The following is a 13,095-nucleotide window of genomic DNA, read 5'->3' as shown; positions in this document are numbered from 1 at the left end:
GCTTGCCTTAACGTGTTTTATTTTATTTTTATGTGCATTTTATTATAATGAAACAATACTCTTCAGGAACAAGTTGTGAAATCATACGTTGTTACGTTAGCAGAAACCTCATTTTTTACGATTTTACCAAACAAATGGTAAAGAAATTTGGTGCTCCAGGACAAAAACATCATTCTGCATCAAATTTCAATAACGAGTGTCATCTCCATTATTTCCAAGCTAATGAATGCATCCAGGAGAGAAACTACCAACTCTGTTAGCCACTTTATTCTCCTGGGCTTTCCTTCAAGCCCAGAAATGCAGTTCCTCTTCGTCGGACTCTTCTCAGTAACCTACACTCTGACTCTGATGGGAAATGCAGCCATAGCCTGTGCTGTGCAGTGGGACCAGCGCCTTCACACCCCCATGTACATCCTCCTGGGGAATTTCTCTTTCCTGGAAATGTGTTATGTCTCCACCACTGTCCCTAACATGTTGGCCAACTTCCTCTCCACAAACAAGTCCATCTCCTTTGTGGGTTGTTTCACACAGTTCTATTTCTTCTTCTCTTTTGGGTGTGATGAGGCCTTCTACCTTTGCATCATGGCTTTTGACAGGTGCCTGGCCATCTGCCGTCCCCTGCATTATCCACGCATCATGACTAAAGAGCTATACACTGGCCTCGTCATCTTTGGATGGTCAAGTGGTTTCATCCTCTGTATAACCCCAGTTGTTCTCATTTCACAGTTGCCTTATTGTGGCCCAAATATCATCAATCATTTCCTATGTGATCCTGTCCCTCTGATGATGTTGTCATGTTCTATAGATGCCACCACCCAGTTTATTTACTCTATTTTCAATGTAATCCTCATGAATAGTACTTTTGCCTTTATCATCTGCTCTTATGCACTGGTGATTCTGACTGTACTACGGATGCCCTCAGCTGCAAACAAACGCAAGGCTTTCTCCACTTGTGCTTCTCATCTGGCTGTGGTGGTTCTGTTTTTTGCCCCTCTTATGGTAATGTATGTTAGCCCTGGATCAGGACACCCAGCAAAAATACAAAAAATTGTCACCTTGTTTTATTCTGTGGTAACGCCACTCTGTAATCCTCTAATTTATAGCCTTAGGAACAAGGAGATGAAAGCTGCTTTGAGGAAAATCATCTGGACTTAACAAGACACTCACAAAATGTAAATGAACACCAAACTCCATCTCTTAGGTGTAACTTATCCTAAGAAGATATGGGTGATTATTATTATTGTTATCCTTATTATAACAGAATGCATTAGCATTCTAAACACCACTCACCACATGGTGCTCTGGTCTTATTTAATAATATATTACATGTGAAATAGTTTTGTGTTGAAGTTATATCAAATAAGTGACATGTGTCTTAAGATAAATCAGTCCCTCTCTATATAATTCATTTCCTGATAAAAAAGAAGCCAGAAGTCTATTTTATATTTTGAGCTATATAGCAACTTATACTCATATAACAGAAACCATAGATTGCTTTGGGGATTAACACTATAAGCCAGTAAGTCTCCACTGGGAAATATTGACTGAAAAAAGAGGACTCAAGTTTGAAAGAATTCCACCTTGCCAGAGCATTCTCATCCTGCCACCTCCATGGAAAAATAGTGGTTTTTAATGATCTTCAAGGAACAACAAACTAACAGCCATAACTGCCTAAGAAGTGATTTTTCATAGAAATCACAAAATAAAGATAGGAATTTAAAGTGAATTAGTTACCTAGAATATAATTAAGACAAAGCTAAATAAAAAGAACCAGCATTTTTTAAGACTTTGCATGTTTTGCTGAAAACCAGGTCATTGTATGCTTCAATATTGGGTTTAGCATTAGCACTGCATGACTTACTTAACTACTTCCTTAAACATTCTTAAAATTCTTTAATAAGACATTTTTACATCGTTTCCATCCTTTTGATTTTTATTTTCTTCTAGGGCTGCTTGTTTTCAAACATAAATATCCAAAGCCTAATGTAAAGGAATAAATATACAATGCAATTTATAAATTTTAGTTAATAGCCTTTGAGAAGTCACTTGTTTCACATTGTGAAGTGCAACATCAATTGTATTTCCTTTCATAAAAAACCAGGGTTGAGAATAGTTTCCGGGATTGAAAGGCAAGATTTCTATGAGTTCTGGAAAAGCTGTAGTCTTCCTTATTCGACTCCACTCAGGAAATATAAATTGAATACCTGAACAAGTGCCTGAAAAATGACAATATGGGAATAAAGTACAAACAAGTTGGAATTTTATCCAAACCATCCACAGTGATAGATGAAAAGTGCTGAAAATTTTAATACTGACTTCAAAGTACTGAGAATTTTAACACAATTTTCTTTAGTTGGGCTTAGTAAATTAAGTTCCATTCATTTGTCTTAAATTATATGTGTATAAAGAATAAGAATTAGTGATGCTTAATAAAATAGCTTGTTGACTGTTAGGAGGTATACAGTATCTGTAATAGTGTAAGTTATTTATTAGTCAAACTATTGATATCCACCTTAAATTCTGGCCCATATTAAGGTTATTGTCACTTGATAGAATGAATTCTAATTATTTGGTATATTAAGAAACAAATTGGGCCGGCCACGGTGGCTCAGCAGGTAAGAGTGCTTGCCTGCCATGCCCGAGGACCCGGGTTCGATTCCTGGTGCCTGCCCATGTAAAAAAAAAATAAAAATAAAAATAAAAAAACAAATCCAAAAGACACAGAACTATCTCTACTGCACTAACTTACTTTCCTTAGACAATTCCTGTGGGTTCAGGGTGGGAAGTGAAAAGGTTTCACAAAAGCAACTGACAGAGCAGAAAATCCTCAGGCTTTCCTTACAAGCATGTTGTCTGAAGGCATTGGTGCAAAGCAAAAATGGACTGCTGCTACTCTACCACCCCTGGAAGTGAGGCCTTAGAGTGTAAAGATGGAGGAAATCCCTGTACTGCGAAGAGCTGCGAGTATTGCATTTAGTTGTCAATTTGCATAGTGGAGTTAACGGCCCTCTAAACAAGATAAGACTAAAGGATGACTAAAGGTACTGCCTAGGCTTCATTGATTGGTCTGAGGCACAGAAAGAACCAGATAGGAAAATCTGAAACGAGGATCTTTGAGGAGCAAGCATGACAATAGACCAATGAGAGTGACACAAAGGATGCAGATTTTTGTTTCTCAGAGCAATGCCCTTAAAACTATGCCCCATATTGGGTGCACTCAACACTCAGGTATAAAGAATGAGTCTTCCAGTAGATCTCATTCACCACAGTACTTCCACAAAGTGCCTACAGAGAGTGGTAGAGTTGGAAGCTGTACATGAGCCACAAGAAATGAGCATTTTCTTACCAAGCTTGATAGTGCCACTGCTGCTCTTTTTTGCCATCTTTCCAGCAGCAGAGAAAAATGTTAACCACTCAAATTGGCATCACTCTTTAAAACCAACCAGTAACTGGTAGTAAGTTAGTTACATCAAAATTATTTCATTCTGTGTTCAGCAAGCCTTATTTTAAACATTCCTAGATTGTAAGTTACTATAGCAGTCACATCTATTCCTGAATTGTAGTGGTTATGTCTAAATTCTGAGATTTTTATCTCTTTGTGTGTAACCTGGTAGTTCCTTTGCACTTTGTTTATATGTGTATAACAAATATGTGTATAACTGAGATTCAGACTTAAAGTTCTATAGCTCTGAAAGTCAGCATTACTCTATACAGCAAATATTAAAGAAGCTGAAAAGGAGACTTCAATTAGAGATATGAATGAAGCAGACTAGGTTAGGACTAAGGTAAACTAGAATACAGAATTGGAATGATATTGACTGTAGTTTAAAACTTCATCTTCTGTGTGAAACCAAAGGAAGTGCTGTTTATTTGGTACAAAATTTGTATTATCTGTAGCACAGTACCTAATTTAACCTGTATGGTTAGTTTCTTTATAGAGCATAACTGTAGAAACCTAGAATAGGGAAGGCGATCTTGTTATTTTGTACACATTAATGTAATAGACCCTGAGACATCTCACCGTATTTTGAGTAGAATATAAAAAATATTTGCAATGTTCCCTTAAGGGACTGCAGAAAATGGGGAACTATTAAACTTCCCCACATGGGGAACTCCTAGTATTCTCACAAGCATTAAGAACCTGCAATTTAATAGGTCAAGCCCTTGATCTTGGGCCTGCCCTTATGAAACATATTCCTGGAAAGGAGATGCTAAGCCTACTTTTAATTATGCCTAAGAATCAACCCCAGAGAACCTTTTTTGTTTCTAGGATATGCCCTCTCACTCTCAGTGAACACTACAAATAAACTCACAAACCTCCCTGCTATGTGGGACATGACACCCAGGGGTATAAGTCTACCTGGCAATTGGGACATGACTCCCAAGGATGAGCCTGGACCCTGGCATCATGGGATTGAGAATACCTTCCTGACCAAAAGGAGGGAAAGAATTGAAACAAAATAAAGTTTCAGTGGCTTCGAGATTGCAAATAGAGTCAAGTGGTCACCCTAGAGGTTAGTCTTACACATTATATAGATATTCCTTTTTAGTTTCTAGAGTATTATAATTGTTAGAAGGAAAACTGTTGAACTGTAATCCAGTAGACTGGTTTCTTCATTTTTTAAATATTTTCATTGAGATATCTTTTCACACACATACAGTCCAACCATATTATACAATCAATGCCTCAAAATACCATCACACAGTTGTGTATTTGTCAACATGTTTATTTTGAGAACATTTACATCACCCCAGACAAAGAAAAACAGAAAAAAACTCATTTACTCTATTCCACTTACTCCTCCCTCTCATTGACCACCAGTATTTCAATCTACCCAATTTTTTTACCTTTTATCTACTCTATTATTTATTTTTATCCTTATTTTTTTACTCATCTGTCCATACCCTGAAGAAAAGGAACATCAGACACAAGGTTTTCACAAGTAGATTGGACTCCTGATGATGAGGGTATAACCACATAGCTTTTATCCGGTGTATTGGTTTGCTAAATACTGCTGGATTAATAGAATGGATTTAAAAAAAGGAATTTATTAAGGTGTAAGTTTATGGTTCTAAGGTCACAAAAATGTCCCAATTAAGGAATCCAGAGAAAGATACCTTAACTCAAGAAAAGCCGATGTCTGTCATATGGGAAGGCATGGTGCTGGCATTTGCTGGTCCTTGTTCCTGGTCCTGTTCCATTCAGCTCCTGATGCCAGTTTTCCTCTCTAAGTGCCTGTGAACCTTCATTTAGCTCCCACAGGACACAAATCTGGGTTCTGGCTTGCTTAGCATCTCATGGGAAGGCACATGGCTGCATCTGCTGGTCTGTACAACTCCAAAGTGCCATGTCTAGGCAAATGTTCTCTCTATAGGCTCTCCAGCAGTGATGTTTTCTCCAAAATGTCTCTTCTTTTAAAGGACTCCAGTAAACTAATCAAGACCCACCTTGAAGGGACAGAGTCACATGTCAATGTAATCAAAAGGCCACACCGATTATATGGCAAGTCAAATCTTGATGGAGTAATCTAATCAAAAGCCACACTCACAATTGAGTGAGTCAGTTTCCATGGAAACAATCTAATCCAAGGTTTCCACCCTACAATATTGAATCAGGATTAAATGACATTGTTTCTCTGGGGTTCGCAACAGTTTCAAACAGCACATTGTCTGACCATGTGATTGTGAAGTCTTGTGACTGCCATACCTTTATCCAGTGTACAGGCATTTGAGTAATAAAATAGAGATAAAACAAATAAATAAATAATGTGGAGTGATATGGCACATGGGATGTTTTGAATGTTCTTTTTAATTTATTTTTATTTCTTTCATGGAGAAGTGAACAGATTCTAAAATTGATTGTGGTGAATGCCCACTATACTATTGTGTGCCATTGACTGTATATTTTGGATGGACTATCTAGTGTATGAATATATTTCAATGAACATGCATTTTAAAAATAACCTTTCATTCTGGAGGCTGCAAAGATTTTTCCCTTCCGAGATTGTTTTTCCTAGATAGGGTTAGCTTCTTTTCCTGCAGATCTCCTGCCTGTGCCAATATCTTCATGATTATAGAATGCCTGATTTATTAATATGGATTCCAACCAAAGAAAGTAAAACAATGGGCACATGATCATAGCATTCACTGGACTTGTCTTATACTGCATCATCTGGAAGCAGTCTACTTGATAGAACATTTTCTGAATGTATTACTAAAACTCAACAAGATCCTCAGAAAGCTAAATATAAAGCTGCCTTAGGACCTGGCTATCCTAATACTCATTATATAACCAGATGATCTGAAAGCAGGGATGTAAATGGACACTTGCACACCAACGTTCACAGAGATATTGTTCATAATTGCCAAAAAATGAAAACAACACAAGTGTCCATCAACCAATGAATGAATAAACAAAATGTGGTATATACATACAATACTACTCAATAGTAAAAGGGAACGAATTCCTGAAGCACACAGTAACATTGATGAAACTTGAGGACATGATACTGAATGAAATAAGCCAAACAAAAAAAAAGACCAATATTGTGTAATTTCAGTAAAATGTACTAATTAAAATATATAAACTCATAGTCTTAAAATCTAGAATATTGTTCTATCAAGAGATAGAATGAGACAAGAGAATGAGGAGCAGTTGCTTAATAGGTAAAGAAATTTTAAACTGGGTAGGATACAAATGTTTTTAATAGGATACATACAACAGTAGCAAATTATTGGCACTATCAGTAATACTGCTGAACAGTCTGTGAATGTGGTTGGAAGGGGTCTTCAAAAGTAATGTAAGACATCAGGAGGAAAGCTGGAAGGTAAAATGTGGGAATGATGAACACAATGAACTCTGTATTGGGTGATGTCTGTGATTAATTCTATAAATATAAATGTTCTAGTTTGATAGCCGCTGGAATGTGATATACCAGAAACGGAATTGCTTTTAAAAAGGGGAATTTAATAAGTTGCTAGTTTACAGTTCTAAGGCCGAGAAAATGTCCCAATTAAAACAAGTCTATAGAAATGTCCAATCAAAGGCATCCATCCAGGGAAAGATACCTTGGTTCAGGAAGGCCAATGAAGTTCAGGGTTTCTCTCTCAAGTGAGAAGCCACATGGTAAACACAGTCAGAGTTTCTCTCTCAGCTTGAAAGGCACATGGCAAACACGGAGTCATCTGCTAACTTTCTCTCCTGGCTTCCAGTTTCATGAAGCTCCCTGGGAGGCATTTTCCTTCTTTATCTTCAAAGGTCGCTGGCTGTTGGACTCTGCTTCTCATGGCTATGTCGTTCTGCTCTGCTCTCTGAATCTCTTTCTCCAAAACGTTTCCTCTTTTATAGGACTCCAATAAACCAATCAAGACCCACCCAAATGGGTGGAGACATGTCATCATCTGATCCAGTTTAACAACCACTCTTGACTAAATCACATCATCCAGGGAGATGATCTGATTACAGTTTCAAACATACAGTATTGAATAGGGATTATCCTTCCTTTATGAAATGGTATTTTGATTAAAGCATGGCTTTTCTAGGGGGCAGACATCCTTTCAAACAAGCCCAATAAATAAATTCTTTCATGAACAAGATATATGACATATATCTTGTCATATATATGACATATGTCTTGTCATATATATATATGTCTACCACATAATAGTAGAGTGGTATAAGGGGGAAAATGAACCTACTGCAATCTACAGAATATAGTTAACAGTAATAAATATTCTTTCATCAACAGTATCAAATGAACTACACCAATACTAGGGGTCAACCATAGTAGGGGTAGAAGGGGTATGTGGTGTTATAGGTTTTCTTTTTTATGTTTATTTTTTATTTTTCTTTTTAAAGAAATGAAAAATTCTAAAATTGTATTGTGGTGATAAATACACAACTGAGATATGATACTGTAAGTCACTGATTATATACGTTAGATTATATAGTAGTGTGTGAGTATATCTAAAACAATTAGCATTAAAAAGCTAGCCAATTCTTCACAACCTCAGCGTTGCTGATATTTTGGGATGCATAATGGTCTGCATGTGGAGCTGTCCTGTTCAATGTAGTAGGTTTAGTAGTATCCTTGGCCTCTATCCACTAGATAATAGTATCAGTGCCACCAGGTGTGACAAAATTTCTTCTGACATTGTAAAATACCTCATGGAAGGAGTGGAGGAAGAGGAGGCTGCCAAGAAATACTCTGGTAAGCAATGACATTAGTGCGGGGATGATAGCCTGACAATTCTGGTCTTTGTTCTCCACCATGTGTGAGTATGTATACATATTTAATCACCAGCCAAAAAGGGGGACTCTACCCCCAGTAACCAAAATACAAAAGTCTGCCAAGCAAGAAGTTGAAGTTTTACTCCCCTCCCCTTAATTCCCAGTGATCCATTTACAAAACCTGTTCTTGAAGCCCTGTGACATTATTGCCTGCTGGTTAAATCATGGTTAACAAGATGGGAGAGGGAAACTTCTACCAAGGGATCCAGAATGAGTTATTGAAATTGAAGCTATGGCTACTTCCTTTGGAAATTATCTTGCTGGCAAAAAAACAGGCAAAGAAGTCACTATGCTGGTCAGTGTCATCTACTCTAATTATCATTGCTGCTACACAATGAGGACAATCAGTACATTGTCTGAACTGAAGAGGTCTCAGAAGAGACCATTCTAGTACTTTCATGCCCAGTTATAGCATTGAATCAGAAAATTCAGTATGCACAACCTGACAAGGACAAGGCAACCCAGCATTCATAATCTTCATAGCTGAAGGTCTAAGTGCCCAGGTGACAGGCTATCTACACAATCTGATTCACTTAAACCTAGAAGGAGTGATGGAGGGTGGAGATGATAAATATCTGTGATGGCTCTTTGTTAAGTCATTTTTATAGATTATAGGTTTCAATACATTGAGGACTCAGAAACAGAAAGGACATAATACAGGGAACGAGTGGATCTAAGTTGTGCAAATAGGGGACTGTAGCAAAAGCATTTGATGTCCTACAATACACCCATTCAGCTTATCTCTACTTTCAATTGTAGCTTCCTGGACAGTTGCAATCTTGGACTCATTGTGATAATGTTCAGCCTCCAGAGCTCCATTGGTCTTCTCACTTTCTGCCTTGAGTATTTGTCCAAAGCCTATGAGGCCCAATTGGCTAGACAGATGCAGCCAGAATAAATGGGGAATGATATTTCCAGTGACAAACATCAACTAATGGTGGAGGGAGCCATGGTGTAAATGCCTTAGTTTCTCAGACTCCTGTCAGAATCAAGTACCAACTGCCTATTCTAGAGACTTGAAAAATACAAACTGATAATATGCATATGAATCACTTGTGGATCTTTTCAATGTACAGATTCTGAATCAAGAGGTGCAGTTGGGGCCTGAGATTCTGAACTTCTAATAATTTCCAGGTGGTACCGAAATTGACAGCACTATGAGTAGCAAGGTCTAGTCACAGCTTATTGGCAATGTCAGGGGAGACAGTTTTTAAAACTGAAAGCCTTGGAGATATCTCCATATAATAGGTAAGGGTCAGAATTGAGAGAGATTATTATGAATTATCTTTGTGAATGTTTCTCTCACAAAATAAGGCTAAGAAGTAGATCTTGTCTGAATTCTACTAAACACATATAAAATGCTGCCAACTAATTAAACAAACAGGCAACTACAATGTTGGAGAGGATGCAGAGAAACTGGAACACATATTCAATGCTGGTGAGAATTAAAAGTGTACAGCCACAGTGAAGGATGGATTGGCGATTCCTCAAGAAGCTCAGTATAAGACACAGCAATCTCATTTCTCTCAATATACCCATAAAATCTGAAAGCAGGGATGTAAACAGACATTGGTACACCAATGTTCACAGCAGCATTATCCACAACTGCCAAAAGATGGAAAGAAATCTAATTTTGGGGGGATTAAAAAATGCAGTATATACACATGATGGAATAGTATTCAGCAGTAAGGAGGAATGAAGTTCTGAAGCACGTGACAACATGGATGAAACTTGAGGATACTTTATCAAGTAAAATAGGACAGACACAAAAGGACAAATATTGCATGATTTGACGGATATGAACAATTATAATATGTAATACTTGTAGTATGTAAATTAATAGACACAACATGTAATATAATTATACGCATACTCATAGGCATAAAATCTACACTATAGGTAACCAGGATATAGAATAAGGCTAAAGATTGGAAAGCAGTTGCATAATATGTGCAGAGTATTTAACTAAGGTGAACTTAAACAATGGAAATGGACAGAGGTAGCACGTTATTGTGAAAATAATTAACAGTGATGAAAAATGGTGAGTGAGTGTGCTGGAAAGAGGGAGTTTAGAGTCATGTGTGACATCTGAAGGAAAGCTGGAGGTTAAAGCATGTGAATGTATAACACAGTAAAACTTGTCATGGATAATGTCCTTGATTAATGGTAAAATATTAATAAGTTCTTTCATGAACTAGATAAGATGTATGACACTATTATAAGGAGTTAATAATAGATGATTATAAGGAGAAAATGTAAATGTCCATTACAGACTATGGACTATAGTTAATAGTAATATTACAATGCTCTTTCATCAGCAATATGCCAGTTTGAAAGGAAGTATGCCCCCTGGAAAAGCCATACTTTAATCAAGATATCATTTCATAAAGGTAGAATAATCTCTATTCAATATTGTGTGTTTGAAACTGTAATCAGATCATCTCCCTGGATGATGTGAGTCAAGAGTGGTTGTTAAACCGGATTAAGGGACGACAAGTCTCCACCCATTTGGGTGGGTCTTGATTGGTTTATTGGAGTCCTATAAAAGAGGAAATATTTTGGAGAATGAAAGACTCAGAGAGAGCAGAGAATGCTGCAGCACCACAAAGCAGAGAGTCCACCAGCCATCAACCTTTGGAAATGAAGAAGGAAAACGTCTCCCAGGGAGCTTCATGAAACTGGAAGCCAGGAGAGAAAGCTAGCAGATGATGCCATGTTCACCATGTGCCCTTCCAGCTGAGCGTGAAGCCCTGACTGTGTTTGCCATGTGCCTTCTCACTTGAAAGAGAAACCCTGAACTTCATCGGCCTTCTTGAACCAAGGTATCTTTCCCTGGATGCCTTTGATTGGACATTGCTATAGACTTGTTTTAATTGGGACATTTTCTCAGCCTTAGAACTGTAAACTAGCAACTCATTAAATTCCCCCTTCTGCTATATTGCATTCCGGCAGCTAGCAAACTAGAACAAGCAGTAACTAATGTACCATACCAATACTATATGTCAATAATAGGGGGACATAAAGAGTATGGGATGATTAGGGTTTTCTTTTTTATTGTATTTCTTTTCCTGATTAATAAAAATCTTCTAAATTTGATCATTGGGTTGTATACATAACTATGTGATGATACTGTGAACCTGAGATTGTGTACTCAGATGGCTTCTATTCTGTGTTGATATAACTCAATAAAACTACATCTTAAAAATTCTGCCAGATAAATAATATCTTTACTAAGTTACCTCCTGAAGGGCCATGATTATGGAGATTGAAAATGGTTGACTGTAAAATTTCCAGTGTAGTACAAGATAATGTACAAACTGTTATGGATTGAATTATGCCCACAATAAAGATATGTTCAAGTCCTAAACTCTAGTACTGTAGATAGGAACTCATTTGTAAATAAGACGTTCAAAGCCAATTAAATGAGAGTAGACTCACTCAAAGATGGCTGAAGACCACACAAGCAGAGGAAATTTGTATATAGTCAGTTAGGAGAATCCAGAGACTGAAACAGAGATCTCCATGTACCAGAAGTAGAGACAAATCTTCAAACCAAGTAACCCCAAGAATTTCTGGCAAGACAGCAACCAAATTTTCTCCTTTCTCCAGAAGAAAGCATAGCCTGGCAATACCTTGACAGTGGACTTCTAGCCTTCTAAATTGTTCAAGCCAACCAGTTTGTGTATTTATCATTGTACCCTGGAAAATGAGGATAGACATCAGTATATTAAAAAAAAAGATAAAACAATAATTTCTTTTGCTAATGTATGTGCATTATGTAGTAATATTACAACACATGCATATGAAAGATAGCTATTATACATTTGCATATTTGCAACATTTTCTTGAAAATAGCTATGCTTATATATGTAGTTCTTATTCATTTAAGAAATGTATATTTGTCAGATGACTGTACCATGCTTATTCCTCCATTTTTTAGCTGTTGAACATTCAGATCATTTCCAGTCACTCAAAGTTTTTTTCATTGCTCTAGTTACTAAGTTCTTAGTTCTGTGTTTTTTTAAATACTTCTACAAACAATACTGCCAATGAACATTATTGTACTATATGTTCACTTGTACATAGGAAGACTTTCCAATGATATACATCAAGAGTTGAAATTATGGGGTTAATTAGATATTAAATCATCATATGTATTAGATATTGCCAAATTTGTATTGATATGCATTGTGATTGCAACTATTCCCTCTTGGCCTAATGCACGAGTCCCCATTTCTCAATACCCTCACAAATATTTAATATTTGAGACAAAACAGAAGTATTGTAAATGTAAATTGGTAGACTTCTTTAACACTTTCATTTATTCGTATATTCAATAGGAATTTGTTGAATGCCTGCTATATGCCATACCATGTGCTATAAATTGGGCTACAGTGATATTGTAGAGCTTGTCTTCTGGTGTAAATAATAAATTATAAATAAAATAGCTATATAAATAAATGTGAAATTAAAACTTTAATAAGTGTGGTAAAGGAAAAGTGCATAAAGCTCTAACACAATTCAATAGGCAGAGTGTTCGACTCAGTCCTAATCTTCATACTTGGGAAGACTTCCTGAGAAAGTAATGCTTAAGTTAGGGGCTGAAGAATGAGTAAAATCATCTAGGGAAAGAACAGGGTCATTTACGTGGATGATATTACAACTTAATGAATTAAAAAACCTATATTTCCATGAGGTAGGACTATTTATTCCTGGAATGCAAACATACCAGTCCAATGATTCCAACTAAACTTTTCGAGTCAAGAAATTAAAAATCACTTCAAGGGCTTAAACAAAATATAGGT

At 36.7% G+C, this 13,095-nt stretch overlaps 1 protein-coding gene and 1 long non-coding RNA gene across 3 annotated transcripts in view; one reads left to right on the top strand and one right to left on the bottom strand.

Annotated features, from left to right (window-relative positions):
• Positions 1 to 13,095, bottom strand: part of LOC143655841 (uncharacterized) — a 97,367-nt gene that overhangs the window by 4,362 nt on the left and 79,910 nt on the right. The window lies entirely within an intron of this gene.
• Positions 223 to 1,155, top strand: LOC143654929 (olfactory receptor 11G2-like). Its single transcript, XM_077126548.1, has one exon. It carries the CDS (start codon positions 223 to 225, stop codon positions 1,153 to 1,155), a length of 933 nt encoding a protein of 310 aa, XP_076982663.1.

Source organism: Tamandua tetradactyla, chromosome 14 (assembly GCF_023851605.1).
Source record: "Tamandua tetradactyla isolate mTamTet1 chromosome 14, mTamTet1.pri, whole genome shotgun sequence".
NCBI classification, from domain to species: domain Eukaryota; kingdom Metazoa; phylum Chordata; class Mammalia; order Pilosa; family Myrmecophagidae; genus Tamandua; species Tamandua tetradactyla.
The sequence above is the reverse complement of the archived record's forward strand: the minus strand, read 5'-3'. Positions and strand labels throughout refer to the sequence as shown.

Bases quoted from the DNA above. Each gene is read 5' to 3' on its own strand.
- LOC143654929 (XM_077126548.1), top strand. From the start codon at position 223: ATGAATGCATCCAGGAGAGAAACTACCAACTCTGTTAGCCACTTTATT.